The sequence below is a fragment of the Eleutherodactylus coqui genome, chromosome 8, assembly GCF_035609145.1.
Source record: "Eleutherodactylus coqui strain aEleCoq1 chromosome 8, aEleCoq1.hap1, whole genome shotgun sequence".
Classification (NCBI taxonomy): domain Eukaryota; kingdom Metazoa; phylum Chordata; class Amphibia; order Anura; family Eleutherodactylidae; genus Eleutherodactylus; species Eleutherodactylus coqui.
The window spans coordinates 98,402,194-98,425,006 of NC_089844.1; the positions used below are offsets into that span (position 1 = coordinate 98,402,194).

Below are 22,813 nucleotides of genomic sequence, written 5' to 3' on the forward strand. Positions count from 1 at the left end.
ATCACCTTATTTATTCTGCATGTTGAACGCCATAAAAATGAAATCCAAAAAACAAATGGCAGAATGTCTTTTTTTTCCCCCCAATCTCCCTACAAATGTTTTTACAAAAGTTATGCAATACATTATATATACCCAAAAATGATGCCATCAAAAAGTACAACTTGTCCAGCAAAAAATAAGCCCTCATATGGCCTGGTCAATGGAAAAATGAAAAAGTTATGGCTCTTGGAACGCAACTGCAAAATTTGGTGAAATTCACTGATTAGACCATTTAAAAAACCTGCCCTGGTGGGTACGACAGGGTGGTAGGAAACCCGCCACTCAAGGGGTTAAAAGGGGTATTCCCATATTGGCTTTGAAAAGCTGATATCGGAAACCTCTGCTCTAGTTACTGGCTAACTGGCTAGTGACTACGCAGACAGCTGAGCGCTTCAGCCCAGTGCAGTTTTCCTAGCTCTCATTGAAGTGAATGGAGCACTACACTATTTCCATAACTTGGGCATTATGGGAACAGCATAACGCACTGTGCTGTGTCGTTTCCATAGTACTCATTTGCTTCAATAAGAATTACAGAAATGGCGCTGGGCTGAAGTACTCAGCTGTTTCCGACCAGTTGCTTGGAAACAAGAGAGCTGGATTTTCCCATCTCAGCAATGAAAAGCCGAAATAGAAAGAACCCTTTAACGCTTTATTTTAAGAACTTTAATGGGACACTAGTGAAGTACTACTGACTGGCCTCCTTTAACTCCCATTTCAAAAGCATGTGGTGGAAGAAGATAGCAGTAGATCTTAGCACAAAGTTATACTAAGAGAGTTCAGGTAACATAAAATAAGCCATACCAGTATTTCCTTCAATATCTCTGGTGAAGTGAACCCCTTGGCTTGATGACCGCTGCAATGGGGCAGGTTTGCGAACATTGTTCCAGTCCACATGACTGACATCAGACCGAGACCGGTTATGTCCTGGTCTAAATTTTGGAGTCTCTTCAATGAGAGCCGCTGTGTCATTCACTGAGCGAGGTCTGTCACGTCTACGATGACAAGCTGTAAAAAAATTAAAAGAGGAAGAGTCTTTTTCTTCTCCAGCCAATGAGGGTACATCTGGAAATGTTCTTCTGCTTAGTGAAAAATGTTCTTTGGCATGAATACCATTCTTTGCTTTGGCATCAAAGAGGCTACTTTTGCATCTCTCCCAAATGATGCTACGTTGAGAGTTATTTGCATTTTGACCATCAGCATGCTGCTTAATTTTATCAGATATGTCATTGCCCAAGAGTTCTGGAACTTCATGAATGCCAAAGACTTCAGATTGATGACCCAGATGCTCGACATTATCAAATGAATTGAAAAAGTCCTCAGTGACCTCAAGTGCCGGACTAATGTCATCTACTTCCAATGCCTCCATTCTTGGTTGATGTTGCAGTTAATGACAACGCATTACTAGTCTTGACGTCCAATTACGACTAGGTGAACTTCGTACCATTTCAAGTTGAAACCCTATTTGAAAAGATAGAAGAAAAAAATTACTAACAAAAGTCATGCTAGAAATCCCATTGCAATAATCCCACAGACTAAGACAGACTGTACTAAAAAGTGTTGCCCAGCTACTGATGGTGTTTTCTCAGGACATGCTACCAATAGTAGATCAGGGGGTCCATCACCGCCACTTGTGTATCCTAAAACCTTTAACCCTTTCCAATTCACTGTCAGACATCTGAAGACATTCTGATTGAAGGCTGTACAGCTTCGATGTCGGAAGACGTCCGGCAGGGTATTCTTACTGTATATTACTGGCCACTCTGTTGTCGGGGGACCTCTCTAGTATGTCCCATACTGCAGTACTGGCTCTAGCCAGCAGATGGCGCCATTGTATAATGGCAGAAAGAGAAAGCCCCCCAAGGAAACCCTGAATTCAAAATTGGATTGCAAAGGGTTAATACTTTTCTCCGTGTAGGTTCCTTTCTGGACTTTGACTTACATTTACTGATGCAAGATAGTGACCAAATAGTGCAGTGTGAAAATGGCCTTTTCATGGTTAGAACGTGACTAGGTCAGGAAGTGGTGGACATTATTTAAAGTGCCTGTTGAAGTTTTGTTTTAAATACATTTTATGGTCAAACCTAATTTGGCTCGTAAGAATAGTATCTGTACAATACAGATCATCAAGGTGAAAGCCAATATAAAATATCACAGTCATCTTCATTTTGACTGCTTCGGTAACTTTTTTTAGGGCAAATTATCTTATTGTAAGCCATGAAAAAGCTTTCATTATCTCAAGCCATTGTAAAGCAATTGAAAGGGCAAATAAAGCAGCACAGGGAGCTATCATAACATGTTAAGAGTCTTCGGCTCCTTTTACATGGTGCAATCTTTTAATTGCATGAGCGAATGACGATGACGATTTCTTGCTCATTTGTTCATGCATCCCGTTTACACAGGCGGATAGTTCGTTCATTCGCTCGTAAATCGTTCAATTGTTCACAGTCACTATACCAGTAAATGTGAATGACTCAACGATCGCGGTTTACATGCAACAAAGTATAAAATCAATGAACAATGATTTTTATGCCCACATAAAATGGCCGAATGAAAAAAGAACAAGTTCCCCTGCGTCATTCAATCTTTAGAGGGTTTACACTGAACGAATGTTCAAAGTCGCATGATCCGACGGTTCTTCAATAATAATTATTTTGTGTAAAAGGGCCCATAGCTACATCTGTATAGCTTCCAGAGTTAATGGTGCAGACCTGAATGTATAGTATACCGTATATATACACTCGAGTATAAGCCGACCTTTCCAGTACATTTTTTTTATGCTGAAAAAGCCCCCCTCGAGTGAGCTAGGTAAAAAAACAAAACAATAGAAAAAAATGCAATACTCAATTTGCACTGAATGGCTGTGATTGGTTCATCGAGCGCCGGCTGTGATTGGCTGGCGCTCGATCCAATCACAGTGCTTGCTTGCTGACGGCCGGGAAGTTCAAAGCCCAGTTTAGCAGAGAGAGCTGACAGCGGGGAGGATTACAGAGCAGCTTGCTGCACCGCTGGGGAGACTGTCGCACAGGGGACATAGATGCCGACTGCGAGGGGAGTATTGCGTTTTGGGTTTTTTGTACATAGTCTAGCTAGGCTTATACTCGAGGCACCTAATTTCCCCAGTTTTTTGTGGTAAAATTAGATGCCTCAGCTTATACTCGGGTTGGCTAATATGCGAGTATATACGGTAATTGTAATAAAACAATAAAATATATAAATAAAACCTCTCAAACAAATCTAAAACACGTTCCACAAGAAAAAAAAAATCCTTGATAAGGAAACAGCAATAAAACATAACAGTACATTCCCATGTTCAGTCTCGCTTGTCTTATCTATTAGTATGTTAACGGAATTATTTTCAGAGTTCATTTTGAAGGAAAGAGGACAGCTCTGCTAATGAGCTGCCATAGAAAAAAAGAGAACTATAGGAAGGTCATGGGAGCATATCTAGCTAGCTTTGTTCACCAACAGAGATGCCACCAGTGAACGCCTGTTCTTCAAAGCCAAGAAAAATTTCCCAGACCATTTGTCTACGCAATTCAGGAATATATAGGCTTTAGTCATAGAAATTACAAATGTGTATATGTCAATAAAATACTCTTCTAATAACAAATTGAAAAATGTAGACATATGTAGATATCAATTTGTACCACAAAAGGATAGCTTTCAATTTAGAGACCTAATTTTGTGTGGTACAGCGTAACTTTCCATAAACTTGAAGTCTTTAGTGAACCTACTCTTCTATGGTAGGCAACTACAGGTTCGGAAATCCTTTCAGAAGCAGACGGGTCCTCATAACACTATAGAGTAGTTGCAGGGAAATCCAATTTTTATACAGTTGCTCTACAAATCTATGTTATTCTACCTAAAACCTTGCAAATAAATTGAGAACTGGTTCTTAGTAGTTGGGGGCTGTCTCTACATAGTTTGACTGTCTAAAGTGTGTACACAGTCTGTTGAGAAGGGGAATGGTAACACCTAGTTGTCAATTCATTCATAAATTTCCACCTGTAATACCCAGTTTCCCCGAAAAGAAGACCTACCCTGATCTTTCTGGTTTTTCAGGGAGACTTGAAATATAATCCATACCCTGAAAATAAGCCTTAGCTGCATTTAGATTAAACAAAAAAGGCATTACTCAACAAGCTCAATCCTGGTCCAGGAAATGATGGCGGGGATTGGTTCTCGAGCGCTCAACAACCCATCACAGCCATCACGTTGTGGAGGCGGGATTTACGAAATGGCCAAGCAATGCCGCGGCTCAGCCAATTCATAAATCCCACCTTCACAACACGATGGCTGTGATTGGTTCTCGAGCGCTGCTCAGCCAATTACAGACATCACTTCCCAGAGGCGGGATTTATGAATCCCGCAACCAGGAAGCGTTCTTCTGTGGGTGGCCCGAGGACTGCAGCAAGCACGCTGGCGCTCCATAGACCAGCGGGAGGACCCAGCGGTACTTGGCAATATATGGCAGCTTACTTAACAATTGTTAAAAAATGAAAATCTTCAAATCCCTGAGTGAAGCTACTAACTATCATTCTTGCGTATCAATTTGAAGAATTATATTCCTATGGATACGTTACTAGAACCTCCACATTTTCGTCCTGGGCACATTGTACAGAATATATTGCCAAGTACCACCCCATAGTCGTCCATACTTTAAATATTACCCTATTAACAGTGATGTGATGTCTGCGCCAGGCCCGTGTAGGCTACATGGGAGTACATGCTGTATTATTTTGATCTGTTCATCCCCTGCCAACATTTCTGTCTCTTTTTCCTTTAAGTTACCTTAAAGCCTTTTACACACAACGATTATCATTCAAAATTCACTCAAAAGCCATCTTTTGAGCGATAATTGTTGCTTGTAAGTGTGTGCCCATCGTGCACTTCTCATCCATAGCTGAGCGCAGCTCAGCTTAAAATCCATCGTCCCTGATAAGAGGGACCGCACGCTAAGTTCTCCGTGGGCAGCGCTAATATTCTTTCAGCTGCAGTCCTGCTGGAGAACAATAGCAATCTATTTAGAGAACAGACCACCCGCTGTTCTCTAAATATATAAAAATGAAGCTAGTTAGCTACCAATAGGCTGATTAGCCCATTAGTAGCTATTCAAAATAATCGCCCAAAGCTGTCAGTTTCTGACAAATTTTGAGGGATCATCTGTGTGTAAATGCGGCTTTACTCTAATACTTATCCATTCCTTATCTATATACCTATGTGTTAATTTTAAATGTTTACATTCTTTTTAATGCTAGTATGTTTAATTACTGTGATATGTCTTCCAAGTCTATGTTTTGGACTTGGATCGTTATCTCCCAAGTTTGTACAGCTTTGTAATGTTAATCATTCCTTTTTCTTAAAAACTATTTCAGTAAAGAAAAAAAATTGATTAGGCATGTTTAAAGAACCTCCAATGTTTGTCCCCCATGTGTAACCTATTGGGGTTAGACCCTTCAAAAGATTTTGGTAACAAAAAGCCACAATGTCACTTCAGTCATAACACAATAATAATATTTTTTATTTGTATAGCGCCAACTTATTCCGCAGGGAATGCTCCTACTTTTACAGTTACTCAGCTGTTGGTGAGCTTTTACTGACTAACAACCGGTTGTCAATCTCATAGCGCACGAAAAACAAGATGCTGGTACAGAAAAAGGCAAACAGGGTTTCCTTCCTTAATGATACTTTAAGCTCCTAACTACTTAGATGTCTATAATAATAAAGCTGATATTTATTACATTACTTTCATATTTTAATATATCAACTGCTCACCACACACATACTGACTGCTGAAATTCATGGATGTTCACCCCACAGAACAGCCCAGGTAGTGGACAATTCATCGATATGACCATCTAGTATTTGCATTCAAATAATGTGCCCCCTCTCAAACTGTTAACTGAGAGAAATCTCTGTGATTGGGTTGTAGTGGTAGCTTTACACAAGCAAAAAGAGGGGCTCACTATGCAGACAAGGAAGATAGAAAAATACATCTGCAGCGCTAACTATTGGATGGCAGCATTCCTTTGAATCAATACAACTTTCTACCAAGTCTTAACAATGTTTGGGAATAGGAAACAAAGCCAGAAAACCATACACAGACTGCTGTTTGAGTGTTTGCCCTTCATCAGCAGGCTACTGGCTTAGTATCCAAGAGGCCTCTAATGTGGGTCAAGAGTGGTGTCGTGACTCCTAAAGGAGAGCACCCAAAAAGTGTATGGAGACACCTAGGGGCTGAGTGAATAAGGGGATGACATAGTCTCTCCCCAAGGAGAGCACCCAAAAGAGGTGTGGGGACACCTAGAAAGTAAGTGAGGAGACTTATAAGGCCATGCTAGCTCCTCTGGGTAATTTATGCAAATGAGGAAGATGGCACACACACACACACACGTTTCTTTTCAAAGCCTTTTTATAGGCCAAGGCTAGACCCACTTTTAGGGCCTCAGGTGACAAGACTGTTCATCTAATCACGCAACTTTAATTATTTGCATGTCTGCAGATGTAACTGCATGCTGAGTTCTGCAGAAAAACAACTACTTCTAGGTGCTTGAATTTTTTGGGCAAAGAGTGTATTTGCAAAACAGAAAACAAGCATACTAAAAATACAATGCCAAACTTTATCGACTAAATCAAAATTTACTTGAACAAAATATCTTTTATAGCAATGGAAAATGATCCAGAAATTTTGGGCATAAAGTATTGAAATTAAATATCTGTTTGATTTGTGTTCAAGTAAATGCGGCAGCCAGGCTCATCTTCCTGTCCAGCCGCTACTCGGACGCCTCTGCCCTGTGCCAATCACTGCACTGGCTGCCCGTTAAATACAGAATTCAATTTAAACTCACTACCTTCATCCACAAAGCCCTCCACAGTGCAGCGCCCCCCTATATCGCCTCCCTCATCTAAATACATCAACCAGCCCGGGCTCTCCGCTCTGCTAACGAAACCAGACTGAGCGCCCCTTTAATTCGAACTTCTCATTCCCGCCTCCAAGACTTCTCCAGAGCAGCACCGGTCCTCTGGAACGCACTACAAAAGGCTACCCAAGCAATCCAGGACTCACAGAACTTCAGGCGTGCTCTAAAAACGCACCTCTTCAGGGAGGCATACCGCATTCCCTAAATAAAGCCCTATGTACTCCGCCTGATAACATGCTCCCTGACCTACTGACTGCAATCCCTGCTAGCCATCATAAACTGCTCCTGCAGTCATACTGTTTCTGCCGTCACACTGCTAAATGTCTGACCATTGTCTATGTGTATATCACCCCACACTCTCCACCTCGCCATACCATGCACATCTCCAGCCCCTTTACCTTCTGTATCACCCCATTACTTGTAGTATGTAAGCTCGTTGGAGCAGGACCCGCACCCCTATTGTTTCCATCAATTGATTACTATGTAACCATGGTTCTGTAATGTTTGTACTTTTGTCTTTCTGTATCCCCTGTCTGGCCGCCTGCAGACGAGCGGGTCGGATCCGGCAGCGAGAAATCTCGCCGCGCGATCCGACCCCAGAGCCTGCAGGGACGAGCGCGTACTCACCCGCGCCTGGCGGCCCCGGCTCTTTGATGTGCCGGCTGCCGCGCAGCCGGCGCATGCGCAGACCGGAGCCGGCGGCCAGGTGAGTGCGTGCCCCGCAGGAAATTAGAACATGCCGCGGTTTGTTTGCCGCGCGAGATTTCGCGCGGCCAAACCGCGGCCGTCTGCATAGGAGTGCGTATTGTAATGCACTCCTATGCAGACTTTCAGCGGCGGAAATCCCGCGGGAAATCCCGCGGCGGGATTTCCGCTCGTCTGCAGGCGGCCTCTATGTAAGCGCTGCGGAATATGTTGGCGCTATACAAATAAAGTTTATTATTATTAAGTAATAAACGTTCCTATGTAGAAATCTTTCCATAATCCTTAAGACAAAAAGTACAGTGAATGTATAATACATAATAAGCAACATCTAAATAATACGCCTGAGACAATGGTTACTTTTGGAATTGCACTTCGCGTGGTTTACAGCCTCTGTATACTAGTCTAACCTTTTAAAGGCAGACAGTCAATAAACTAATGTCTTAGACCCCATTTACACTGACAGATGATCACTCAAAAGTCGCTCAAATAATAGTTTGAGTGACAGTTTTGAGCAATCATCTTTGCATAGTGTATAGTAGCTACTTAAGAGCTATGCAGGCGGAGCGGAACACCGACGGCATCACTCGGCGAACAATACAGCTGTTCTGTATTAGCAAACAGCAGTATTGTTATCCGCGATTACAGCTGCATCCCGCTGTGAACTACCAGCGGGACATGGGCTGTAAGAATCTTATCAGGGCTGCCGAATCATAACAGCCAGCACCGCTGATAAGAGTTCATCGCTCAATTCAAGAAAACTAGAATTGAGCGAGGAACGATTCTTGCACGAAAAATGCACGGTCTGTTCATTTAGAACCAACGATTCTCGCTCAAAAGACGGCTTTAAGCGAATTTTGAGCAAGAATCGTTGGGTCTATATGGGCCTTAAAATAGGAGAATTAAAGTGATGTACTTAATTTCTGATTGAAAAGAAAAAAAAAATCTAGCTACCATAGTGAACAAAAACAGATTTCCATTTGTAAACTTAAATGTCAACAATGATAAGTGTGAGATGCTGCACTAACTGTGGTTTCATGGAAAATCACCCCATGCTTTCCCATGATTCAAGGATCAACGGGCAGGTTGTGTACTTGCCCTTGTTCAAGTCCAGATCTTTTCATTTGGATTTAAAGTCTACACACAGGAATCTGCTGCGTTTCCTAGGACTTAAAGGGTCTTCTAGTGCTGATCGGCTATTGAAGCTGTTCCATCACAAAGTATGAATCTGGACATCTCAGGCAAGGTATGCGAGTAGACAAGGACATGGAACAGTCACTGGGCATTATTGATACCAGTCCCGTTATTTTAATTTGCATTGGTGTCTACTAAATTTATACGGCCTTGTTGTCTGGCATCTTTTCGTTGATCCTGTCCAATTACCTTGCTTCTTCAAAGCTACAGATTTTTTGTTGTGGAGAGAATCCTCGTATTGCGCTTTGTCAAGTCTGCCGTCCTCCAGCCAGCACCCAGTCAGGGGTTAGACCCTTCAGGGTCCAAATGGCTGTGATTAGTTCATCGAGCGCTGGCTTTGAATTGCTGCGGCCCATTACCAGCAGAGAGATTCTCTGTCTGTGCTGACAACTGCACAGAAGCCTGCAGGAACGCTGGAGAACAGCGGTAGGGATGCGGACGGCACCTGCTAGGTGAGTATTGTTTTTTTTCACCATGTGTAGCTAGGGCATTTAGCGCTATCAAAAACGTGGTGTCAATTTGTGCCGCGTTTTCAGTAGCGCTGAAAACTCTGCCCATTAATTTCAATGGGCGACACACAGCATTTAAAAACGCTGAAACGCCCAAAAGTAGAACATGCATTGCTCGATAATCGTAGCGCTTAAGAGTGCCGTGATCGAGCTGGTGTCTGCACCTGTGAGAGCGGTCCCACTGAAAATAATGGGAGCCTTGTACAGCGATTAGCACGGTGCTGAAAGTAAGGTGCTAAGCGCGGTAAAAAACGCCTGTATTTGTGGGGAGGTGGGGAAGTTAGGGTGGGGGCCTTCATGTATTCACTGAGGGGGGTCATTAGTATTTCGACCCCACAATATTTTTTCATGACCTTATGCAATTTAGAGGAGAAAAAATTAAATTTCATATGTATGCAAGTGTGTCACTTTAAAGATGGGTGAACGGGGCGCGTATTCACACTATACTTCCGCTGTGCTACAGCGGAAGTACAGCGTGACGGGCAGCTTCCATTGACTACAATGGTAGCCGTCCGAGCGTATACCCGCGGCAAATAGGACATGCTGTGGGTAATTTCATGCTGCGGAATTCTGCAGAGTGTACATGGAGCTATTAGAACCTAGTAGCTGCAGTGAAGCGCCGCGTTTTATGCGGCGGAAATCCGGCTGTGGGAATTAGGCCTTAACAAATTCATCTAGGGGTGTACTGCGTATTTTGATCCCAGAGTTTTAGAATGAATCTAAACAAAGCAGAAGGAAAAAAAATTACGCTTTTATTTTTTGGCAATTGTCTCATTTTAAAAACATTTTCTTTGTACAGCACACATATGAATGAAAACTTGCACCCCAAAATGGATACCCCGGTTTGTCCTGTGTTCAGAAACATGTCTATTGTAGCCAGAATCTGCTTACAGGACACATGGCTAGGCATGTAATGGAGGGAACAACCTTTGGCTTTCAGGGCAGAACTGGATAAATTGCAGGCCCCATTGCTCACTTGTAAAGCCAGCAAGCTACCAAAACGATAGAACGCCCCCCACAAATGACCCCATTTTAAAATCTAGACCCCATAGTCTATTTATCTAGGTATGTACTGAGCATTCTGATACCACAGCTTTTTGTTAAACTTATTATTAAGCAGGTGAAAAATAAATAGAATTTCCTTCTTTTCACAAATATGTCACTTTCATGACGGTGTTCTTTGTTTCAAATTACGTAGGCATTACAGCTAGCAATCTGAATAAAGTAGATCAGCGGAGGGGCCGGGAGTGAAGATCACGTTGGGGGAACATCGGCCTTATTTGTTAAAGAACGGCAATCAAGTGAGCGGGGAATACACACTGCAGCCCCAGGCGACAGCTCCAAGCTGTCAGCTACCTCCGGTAGCCAGTGGCAGGTAAGCTGTCACACTCCCCGACCCTGCAGCATTTTTCTACAGGGCTGATGTGTATTCACGGCACCCAGGACGTTAAAACATGTATGGGTGGTCACTACGGAGTCATAAATAAGCCTACAATGTACAGGAACTGCATCTATAGGTTACATAGAAGTTAGGCCTCCTTCACACCGGCGACACGGCATCGCCACAAGAAAGTCGCAGCGATATCGCATTGCTGTTCCGTGCGATATCGCTGCATCTTCTCGCCACAATATCGCGATTTTGTAGCACTAAAAAGTCGCATGTGGTGCTACAAAGTCACGCGACTTTGTAGCACCACATGCAAGGATTTTCGGGGGAGGCTTGAAATATAAGCCCTTCCCCGAACATAAGCCGTAGCTGAAGAAAACAAAAAAAAAGATTGGAAAAAAAGAAAAACAAGTCTTGCGCTCACGGGAAAAAGCAGGAACGAAAGTAAATTGATTATTTTAGCTTAATCAATTTTATTACGTGTATATTTTTTTAAACAACAATCTGAGCTACGCGTTTCTGCGACTTATAAGTCGCCTTTTTCAAGCTCAATAGTACAATAACACTCAGTCAATTTATATAAAAGTTTAAAGGGCTGAACTTTTATATAAATTGACTGAGTGTTATTGTACTATTGAGCTTGAAAAAGGCGACTTATAAGTCGCAGAAACGCGTAGCTCAGATTGTTGTTTAAAAAAATATACACGTAATAAAATTGATTAAGCTAAAATAATCAATTTACTTTCGTTCCTGCTTTTTCCCGTGAGCGCAAGACTTGTTTTTCTTTTTTTCCTCCCTTGAACGAATCGTAACGGGCTCTGAAAAATTTTTACGATGACCCGTAACCCATGCTGTGCGGCTCTCTACGGATAAAGGAAAAAGCTTTATATGCCTTCCAGGATTTCGGTGCCGGTGAGATCTAAGTTGACTACCTAGTCTCACCTGAGCACCCGGTGAGTAACATTATCCTTCTCACCACGTTGGTTTGTCTATTTGTGTTCGCTATACAGCTTGGCGCTCTCCCCTCACAAAAAAAAAGATTGGTTCAATCACAGCCATTCATTGAGCACTGGCTGTGATTGGCTAAGCATTATGTGGCCGGGCTGACAGCGCGGGAGAAGTGATGTATGTGGTTTTTTTTTTTTTTCTGGCAGTTAGGGCTTAGATTATAGCTTTGACAGTAGCATTTGCTACTGTCAAAGCTGCATCGCACGAAAATCGCATTTTCGTGCCATGCAACAGAGAGGAAGGCTCCATAGGGAAACATGGGCTACAAAACCCCGCGGGCATATCGCCAGACACACAAGGTTTTTGTGTTGTTTTGTAGCATACTACAAAACATAGCATGTGTGAAGTAACCCATAGGAAACCATGGGCTTCTCATACATGCGATTTGTAGCATTGTAGCAACGCTACAAAATCGCGCGACTTTGTCGCCCGTGTGTAGGAGGCCTTATTGATACTTTTTAGTTTATTGTGAGTATTAAAGTTTCTTCAGTGGCTGATTACATGACTGCGTAGCTGCAGGCTTTTTACTAAAGTTATTTCTGCATAGACTCTGTGGAGCCATTACTGAGCATAAGGAAATTGCTCTGTCCAACAAATGCTCTATCACAGCATTAGTGACTGTAAATCCAAGGCTGCATGTTCATATTTGCTGGACTACTAAATCTGAATTCCAAAAATGTATTACTTTGTTCCAAAAATGAGATGTACCAATTTCCATTCTATTTTTGGTCTATATTTTGCCATTTTACCATTTTCATCTTGGCAACATCACTTGAAACATGATTCCGGTATTATTGTTTATTGAGGCCACCAGGAAGCTATGGGTTTGACAGGGCTTGCATGGAGGAACGCCCCTGTCACACCCCTAGCTCCTAATTGGGTGATGTCACAAAGGTCCCAGCAGCACACCGTGCAGTGATTGTTGCCTGCTGTGGACAGTTAGGGTTAGGGATGATTTTCCTTTTAGCCTTACATTATTAGTAGAAAATACTTCCATGTTGTAACATGGAAATATTTATAACTAATAATGTAAGGCTAAATGCAAAATCATCCCTAACCTCAACAATTACTACACAGGAAACATGAATACCTTTAGCACTGCCGTGGATCTCCTGCCGCCGGTGCGCAGGAGAGAACAGGCAGCCTCACTGGTGATGTGAGGCTGCAGCGGCGAATGTCCGCCGAAAACACACCAGAAGCGGCTATCAGATGTTAGGGCCAGGGAGCTGCGGAACGGAGCTGGGATGGGAGATGTCACGTGGCCTCTCAGCGCACATCACCAACATCAGCTACGCACAGGACAGAATGGAGAGGCTCAGCGTTCATCAGAAGCAGCAGTGGTGGGAAACACACTGCTGGGGACCAAATAGCTGGAGTGGGGCAGCTAGTGAGATAAACTGATGCAGCAGGGAACCCAGGGCCGGGGAACTAACAGCAGGATCGGGGATTAGAGGGCCAGGGGACAAATGTAGCCGCTGGGAGCTGTGTTAACAGCCGGGGAGGCGGGAGGGGAGAGCTGCAGCGGGGATTAGAGGGTTAAGGAAGAATTTGCAGGAGCGGAAACCAGTAGAGGATACAGGATAATTATAGTTACCTGCCAGGAACTGCAGCCGAGCCTTCTCTGCAGCCAATGACCTTGAAGGGGCGTCACCAGGCAGTCACTCGTTTTCACCAGTACTTACTGGTGGCGTCAAGATACAATAATACCCACGATTCCACTAAGGTTACCAACCCTCTGCTCATCCCTCTCATTACCATTTACAAACTGTACATATTCCTCATCCAGGTCAGAATTTTATGCATGTTCTGAATTATCCAAGAGTTTTATAAACTTTAGCACACAATACAATACATTTTGTGCATGGGTGTGTTCATTTGTGTATGCTCCTACAGTTTTGCTTATCAAAATAAGAATCTAGAATAAATATTAGAAAATTCCCTATAGGCTTAAAAAAAAAAAAAAAACTATTAAAAAGTGCCTATGCAACAAATGACTGAACTGAGTATAATTATTCTCTCGATGTGTATATCCTCTATAATAATGTAGGTTTCTTCAATACTTTCTAACTTTTTCTCTAAAATCGGCAACCTATTTGCAGGCAAACATATGATGTTCTCCCAAATGAAATGAGAATGTACTTAGCAATAAATAATTCTTACAGTTTGGCAGTACAGAAAATAAACACACCACACATAATTGGTATAGCCACATCCATTAACAACTCTATAAACTATAAAACATTACGCAGTAAATTCCATAGAATAAGAAATACATTTAAAAAATGCCAAAAGAGCTGTTTTCTGGTTATCTCACTTCCCCAAAACAGCAATAAAAAAAGTAATCAAAAAGTCCTCAAAACAGTTCCAATAAAAACTACAAGCTGTCCTGCAAAAACAAGCCCTCATACAGCTGCATCAACAGAAAAATAAAAATGCTTTGGTCTTGGAATGTGGTGACAAGCTAAAAATCTTTTTGTTAGAAAAAAGTATATTTTGTACAAGTTGTAAAACAAAATCTCTATAAATGTGGTGCTGATGTAATAGTAATGACCCAGAGAAAAATGCCTCTTTCACAGACAGCGATTTTGCCGCAAAAAATTGTGTCTTTGTTCCTGCGATGATATTGCTGCTTTTTTCTGAGAATAATCTCACAACACTGCCACTTGCGATAAAATCGCGAGTTAAAATTGCATGATTTTTAATCACAAAAGTGAATGTTTAAATCTAGAGATGAGCGAGCATACTCGCTAAGGGCAATTGCTCGATCGAGCATTGCCCTTAGCAAGTACCTGTCCGCTCGGGAGCAAAGATTCGGCTGCCGGCGGGGAGATCTCTCTCCCCCCCCACTCTCCCCCCCCCGCTCCCACCTGCTGACTGCCGCAACTCACCTGTCACTCGCGCCGGCACCCGAACCTTTGCTCCCGAGCGGGGAGATACTCACTAAGGACAATGCTCGATCGAGCAATTGTCCTTAGCGAGTATGCTCGCTCATCTCTATTAAAATTGTATCGCACGAAAATCGCAAAGTTATAACTGTCATGAGACATAAATATTGTTTTTTTTATGGTTTTATTGTACGAAAGTAGTAAAGCAAGAAAAAGGACGACATAAATTTGGTATCATAGTAGTGATACTGACCCACACAATAAAGTTATAGGTCCTGGAACAACATTTTAACTGATGCTCTCCTTCACTGCCATTTAACTGCTGATCCGCTGCTTCCTGCGGCCCTGCTCAATAGAAGAGAGCACTAAGTAATATAACCCTGGGACAACATTTTATGCTGGAGCCTGAGGGTCGTTTCTAAAAACAAGACTCAAAAAACAAAAGCCAATGAATTTCTTTCTATCCTACAAATTTTTTTTTTTAAGTTTTTCGATAGATTATACTGAACTTTAGTAAAGACACATGCTCTTTGAGGATTGGAGATTCTCTGTATGGACATTAGGTGCAGCATAAAATTAAGGTTTCAGTGCAAATCAACATTAGAATGGAAATCTGAGCAACTGTATACCGACATGGATATCAGTGCTAGACTAGTGAGGGCCAGCATTTCAAAAACTAGCAACTTGGTGAGGTTTTCTCATGGGATGGTGTGAAGAGTATACAGAGAATGGTCTGATCGAGAGAAAACATCCAGCAAAAGGGGATCCTGTGAATATAAACAACTCACTCACAAAAGGAGTCAGAGGAGGATGTAAAGAATTGTTCCAATGAAAAGGCCATGTACTGTCAAGCAAATTGCAGCCGAATATAATTCTGGTGCTCCAAACTAACATGTCTGAAGGCAGAACTTGTCACTCCATAGCACATATGGGCTATAACAGCAGGTGGGCAGATCAAGTGCCAATGCGGTCTAAAGCCACTCTCATTTTACCCCAACTTCGAGTCTTGACAGTGCTTTTAACACACCCCATCATTGTCATGGGCTGCGTTAAAAAAATGCGAAAATGCTGAAAAAGTGAACAGATAGTGCTCGAAAATCAAGTGCAGGTCTGAAAAGCCCTACTAAAATCAACGGGAGAGTTGTACTGCGGTTAGAGCGGTGATCGGGACTCTGCACTAATCGCAGTAAAAAGTGGTAAGTGTGAGAGTTGGCCTAAGGCTGCTTTTACACTTGCGATAAAATTGTGCAATTTTTGCATGATGCGCGAGTTTCGAGAAAACCCAGAATTATGAAACCCATGGTTTTCAAATTACTTCATTCCCAACTGCGATGTTTTCTATCATGCGATGTTTGGAAATCGCTGCCTTCTACCTACCTATCTACGTTTTGCGATTTTTTTTCCTACCAATATTTTCCTACAGGGCCTCTGATTCATTGCATCGCAACGCAAGAACTTGCGGTGTTCGAGCAATATGACGTGTTTATAACATTACAAACTCCTATTGTCGTCCATTGCGTGAGAAAAATCGCAAACGGCAACAATGTGAGAGGACTTTCCAAGAAAAAGCATCACAGACGCTCAGATATTGCACGAGCACATATGCGATACTACCGCGATTTTCTTGCAGCGATGTTGGGCTCCCCAGTGTGAAGGAGCTCTAAGAGAAACAAAAGCAAAAAAAACTACAGTGGGTAAAAGTGCTTAAAAACTGGATCACTGAGCAGTGAAAAATCACCATCAGGTCAGATAGATGCAGATTTCTGCTGCGCCATACTGATGGGAGGGTCATAACTTATGAAATAATGAACTCTTCCTGACAGGTGTCTACAGTTCGGCCTGGCGGAGGTAGAATAACGGTGCAGAGACTGTTTTCTTGGCACACTGAGTCTTCTGCATGGAAACCCCTATAAATTGCGGCGGTTCTGGATGCCGAAGGAGATCCAACATGCTATCAGATGGATGTCTATAATAAAGTGGCTATTAACGGTATATGTACCCTAAAATGGTGAAAATGGTGTCATTAAAATATACAACTTGTCCCACAAAAAATAAGCCTACATACGGCTATGGCAACAGAAACATTCAAAAAGTTCGGTCAGAAACGATATCTTTTCTCCTTAGGGAGAGCACCTAGAAGGTGAGTGAGTATGTTCATGCTCTCCTTGTCCTCTGGGAAATATGCAAATAAGGGAGATGTAACAATACCTCTCCAGCACCACCTATTGGACGGCAGCCTTCCTGCAAGCCAATGTTAGACTCTTTATACAAGCCTTTTAACAATGACTGAGAATGGAAAGCCAAGCCAGAAAAGTTGGAACACAGTGATGGAAAAAAATAGTTGACTCCACACAAAAGAAGGCGTTAAAAAGAGAACTAATTGATAGTACGGGTTAAATACCACTCATTTTAGGTCATGATCTTTTTGTAATTACATGTTTACTACGGTTAAGGAAGGAAAACAGAAAAACAAAGAAAGAAAACAACATGGATACCTTTCTGGAGAACAGAAGCCGTATGTTTCCTGTCATAGAGACTCGTTTCTCCGCTTAATTACCTCTGACAGCATCTGCCAGGAAGTTGTGCTTTGTACGGCTTTTTTTTTGCATCCCAGCAGGGTTTTAGACACCCATCATTGCTGATTGTTGATGCATAAAGAATAGGAGAGGATGTGCAATGTTATACTGTGCATAATGGAGATCAAACAGGTGTCAACAAGACTGAACTGACTGATGCTGTAAAGGACCACAAGCCGCCCTAGCGGGAGACACTCTCTGGGAGACGGCTTTACAATATTTAAAGCATTTAGATTTATATTATTTTATATCATACTTTTGTATTTATACTTATTTTCCTTTCCAACAGTCGGCTACCGTGGCCAGATTTACCATTAACCTCCTTCCTTTCCACAAATAAACACAATTGTACATTTGTCTTAGCAGCACCTTCCCACAAACGGACAGTTATGTAGTGTGAACGACGCTACGCCAGCATCATCTGAAGTAGGTCTGGGTGTAATATACAGCTAACGCCCCACTGCAGCGCCAATCCTGTCAGTTTAACCGCATAGATGCTGTAGTCAACGTGAGCTTTCATAGATGAACGACTGCCTGTATACACCGTTCGGTATTTATGGCCCTTTTACATGGGCCAAGAACCTCACAAATCTCATTTATCCAATGGAACGAGCTGGTGATGTCATCACCAGCTTGTTTGCGCTCTGGCAGCCGGTTTGGACTGCACGATTCTCATAAGGATACGTTCACATGTAGCGAAATTATTACAGATTTTTCACTGTAGAAAATCGGCCTCAAATTTTGTATTACATCACTGGTGCAGATTTTTACGTGGATTGCACCAAAATCCTCGTTATGTAAACATATCCTTATAAATGTAATTTCTATCTAGATGATTAAAAAAAAATTGACTGATACACTATGCAATAACTTATATTAACTAAGGTCCCCTGGAGAGCCGGATCCCACATGCAGAATCCGGATCTGCCAGCAGCAGCGTCCACGCGTACCTGGTCTGTCGCTGGGTAATTCTGTACTGCGAAAGGACCCGGCGGCTCACCGTCAGTCATGCACACTACAGATTTTTTTTCATTTTTTTTCTCCCCATGACGTCACTAGGCAACAACGCGGAATCCGCAACCTGTCCGCAGTGTTCATTAAAATATAGAGCATGCTGCGATCTATTTCATGTGCATATTAATACGCAGTGTCTACACACACGTATGCATGGATCAATGAAAGTCCATTGACTCCATTCACCCCGTATCACGGTGAAAACACGGTAGTAGACATGAGCCCTAAAACTAGTTATAACATATTGTAAAATTACACAAATACACCGCCTTAAGAAGCTTATAACTTTCACTTTAAATCACCGGAATACCCCTTTAAGGGAAAGAAAAAAAGAACATTTCAAGAAACAACTGCTGTTTATGCAAAACAGTAGTGCTACTTACAGCAATCAATCGGATTATACTGCCCTGCGCAGAACAGCTGGAACGTAGCGCCCCAATACATCCATATCGGAGCAGCTTGTTGACAAGTATACAGCCATGAATCAGCATGTTGCCCTGTAGACTTCTGACATCTGTACAGTGTTGTAAGACTTCCTGTGTGCCAGCGGCAGACGTCAGCACTAGATGTCCCTCCTCAAGAGCCACTAACTAGCTCTACAGCAAGGCTTTAATCCTATTTCTACCACTAAGGGCACATTCACACAACCATGATTTTACCGCGTATTATGCATGCGATGCCCGGCCCTGTGATACGGGGTGATTGGAGTCAATGAAAGTACATGGATTTTCATTGATCCATTCACATTAGCGTGTAAACATTGCGTGTACATACACGCGTGAAAAACATTGCAGCATATTCTGTTTCACTGCGTATCACATAGGGACAACCATATACTTTTCTTTGGGTAGCATATACAACGCTGTCCATACGCAATGCATGGTCTATGGGCGACGATACATATGCAATGCAACTATGGGACAGAGCGGGGAATAAAAAAAAAAAAAGGAAGAAAGAAACAAGTCACCCTGTGCACGATAGCGCGCGAGAGATACGTTGCCATGCACAGTGCACTCATTGTCATACGCGGCGAAAGCCGGAAAGAAACTGTGATCCACGCAGTATTTTAGGCACGCGGTTGTGTGATTGCACCCATAATGGTTTAATTATTGAATTGAATTTCAGCCAATAATTCCAACCTCTCGTTAGCTAACTGAAAGGGGTTACCCAACAATTACATTACATTTCTCTGTTAGGCCGTGTACATGTTTATCCCAGCAGCATTTTACATTAGCAGCATTTTTAAAATCTCCTTCCTATGCTGCAGAAAGTACCTGGACACATAAATTTACTTGAGGTGTGGATTTTAAAATCTGTACCATGTCAATTTACAGCATGCTGTGGATTTTTAGCGTGGATTTCACCCTTTGCAATGCATGAAATCTGTAGCACATTTCTACATCAAAATCTACTGCGAAAAATCTGCAGCGAATCCACAAAGTGTGAGCATACTCTTATGGCGCTCTTTGGTGACACTTTTCTTCTTCTAACAACATCCACCAAATGTGTTCATGGCTCGTTGAAAGAAAAACATTTGCTACCATGTGATCCAGTTGAGCAAAATGTGATTGTTCTCAGTGAGGGCTTATTCCCATGGCCGTATGCGTAAAACGCTGCACGGATCACCACCATGGGAGCCGGCGGTGAACTGGGTACCGCTGCGTATGGCAGCAATTGTGCACTGCACATGACAGCATATGTCACCCACGCCGTCATGCGCAGTGTGATTGATTTCTTTTTTTTTTTCTTAATTCCCCACTCTGTCTCAGAGTGGCATTGCATATTCAACGCCGCACAATAGGCTTGTACCCGCGTAATACATGGTGAAATGAAAAAGAATGCAGCATGTTATATTTCACCGCATATTACACACAATGTAAATACGCTTAGGTGAATGGATCAATGAAAATCAATGAACTTTCATGGACTCCATTCACCACATAATACATGGTGAAATTACGCTTGGGGGAATAAGCCCTAAGAGAAACAAAGTACCGTATTTTTCTGTGTATAAGGGCTCCTTCCCACAGACGGATTTCTGCCGAAATCCGCTGCGTTGCCCGCAGCTATTAGGTTCTATTGAACCTAATAGCTCAGTGCTCACGGTGCGGAATTCCACAGCGGAATTCCGCACCGTGAAATCACCCATCCTCACCCGCGGCATGCTCTATTTGCCGCGGGTGTACGCGCGGACGGCTTCCATTGCAGTCAATGGAAGCCGTCCGTCACGCTATCTTCCACTGTAGCACAGCGGAAGATAGCGTGAAATCGCCTCTCCGCCCACCGCGTCATACGACACGGTGGGCGTGTCATGTGACGTGCCCAGCGTGTCACATGACGCTGTGGCGTGTCACGCCGAAGCGTCATGCGTGTGCGAGGACGCCGGATCCGCAGGTAAGTTTTGGGGGTCTCTGGGGGGGGGGGGGGCGCCGTGACGTGCTCCGCCGCGGAATTCCGCGGCGGAGCACGTCATGGTCGTGTGCAGCCGGCCTAAGACGCACCCCTAGTTTTCCCTCCCGAAACTCAGAAGAAAAAAAAAGATGTTAAACATAGAATAGTACACGTTTATGTAGTGCTGTTCTATGTTTAAACATCAATAAAAGTCCCTGTTATAGGCCTCCTGCACACGGGCGGAAATTCCGCAGCGGGATTTCCCGCAGAATTTCCGCCAGTGCACGCTGCCATAGATAACTTACACTATAATGTCGGCATCCTGTGTATAAGACCATTTTTGACAAAAAAAAAAAACACGTCTTATACACAGAAAAATACGGTAATCTTGTGGACAGGATACAAATCGCCAACACACAGCAGGACTAGAAGATCCCGGGGACATTTACATGTTCCACGTCTGATGTTCTGTACCTGATCCTGTGCAGTAAATGTCTTGTTGGGGGCCTTTATGTTGGAGAAACAGGACAGAAACTGAGAGCCAGGATGAGATCTCCCCCTAACACCAATTTAGAGACCAGAACCTTCACATCACTTATCAGTGGACTAATTGAGGATTTATTCCTCTGCTCATCCTATTCTGGTATTGTTTTAAGTGCAAATTAATCACACCATGCCTGTGGCTTGTCATATGTGTATATATATATATATATATATATATATATATATATATATATATTATATATATATTCCATAAGCCCGAGGAAGAACCCTGAGTAGGGTGGAAAGCTCGCTATAACATCATGTATGTTTGTTAGCCGTTAAAAGGTATAATATCTACAAGATTACATTGTGCTGCCCCATCAATGTATGATCCAGCTGGTGTCTCAAGCTCACGACCCCGCGATCAGCAGCATTATCACAGCGACTTCCACAGTACTGCCCTGCCTTGTGGCAATATGGTGAAAGTAGTAGTGTGAGACTGCATGCAACGTCTGGATAGCAGATGTAACTCATTAGTGTCAGTCTGCCCACCCTATTTGAAAAGCAGTGGTCCAGAAGGGAAGTCTTGTGGGAACAAAGGCTAGGCAAATAGTTTTTGCGCCCCCTACCTTCTATTAGATATACTGGATTACAATCAAGTGCCAGTCCAGTCATGACTTGAAACATTGTATAGGGTGGGTCATGGAAGGTAGCCCGGCACCACACCTTTATAAAAGTTGTCTAAAAGAAAATCGGTCTTTGTTGTCCATAGCAACCAATCACAGCACAGCTTTTGTTTAATTTCAGCATTATAAGACATTAAAGCTTTACTGTGATTGGTTGCTATAAGCTAAAATAAGACAGTTTCTTTCAACAGTTTCATAACAGTGGAATGCCGGACTACTTTTCAATGGCCCACCCTGTATATTTACCTGCTGTTTATTATCCTCAGTGCTTGCTTGTTTGCTGCTTTTTATCATAGCCATATTAAGGCAAAGCTTAGATCTGTGACTACACCTTAGATATAGCACCTGCAGGGAGTCTGGGATAGTCTGAAACACACCCCTTATATCATCATTGGTTCAGACTACTGCTCTCCCCCTCCTGCTCTGTCTCCTCTGATTGGCTGCCATATATAAACAGAAGATTTTCTCTAGTGACACTCCACCTTTGACAGGATGCAATTTATATGTGTGATGTGTTACTGGATGGGTTTGTTGGAGTGTGGCTTGCCATGAAGTGGAATTTGCCAAAAGATTTTTTTCCCCGAATATTCTCTGTTTCTGTAGAGCAAGGCCCAATGTCCATGGGCGGATTTGATTTGCGGAATCCACGCGTGGCACTTGCGTGTGAGATCCGCAAATCAAGCCACCCATAGGGAAGCATTAGGCATCCGCACTTCATTTAACACCTGCGGATTTGTTTTTTGATTTACAGATGCTTCATTTTATGGAGGATCACGTGTGGATGTGCTCCAATAACCTCTATGAGAGCTTTCAATCCGCAGTTCATCCACAAATACATTTGCAGATTCACTGCAGAGCTGAAGGTTAAAGTCAATTAGGTGGGGAAAAGGCTGGGAGGTGGCGTTGTGGATTTTTTCCGTGTGGATGTACTTCTAATCACAATCGAAAAAAAACGGAATCCGTAAGCAATAAAAAAAAGCCATCATTAATGATGGATACTGACATTGCATCCACTGCGG

The 22,813-nt window shown here is 42.8% G+C and overlaps 1 protein-coding gene across 3 annotated transcripts in view; it reads right to left on the minus strand.

Annotated features, from left to right (window-relative positions):
- The window catches only part of PLEKHM3 (pleckstrin homology domain containing M3), a 180,317-nt gene that overhangs the window by 151,755 nt on the left and 5,749 nt on the right, over positions 1-22,813 (minus strand). For 2 of the 3 annotated variants that reach the window (XM_066576110.1, XM_066576112.1), the window contains exon 2: positions 841-1,497. In XM_066576110.1, coding sequence (XP_066432207.1) covers positions 841-1,405 — 565 coding nt within the window. In that variant the 5' untranslated portion in view covers positions 1,406-1,497. Of the gene's footprint in view, positions 1-840; positions 1,498-18,617; positions 18,725-22,813 lie in introns of those variants that run through there. The other variant, XM_066576111.1, reaches the window with a different exon arrangement.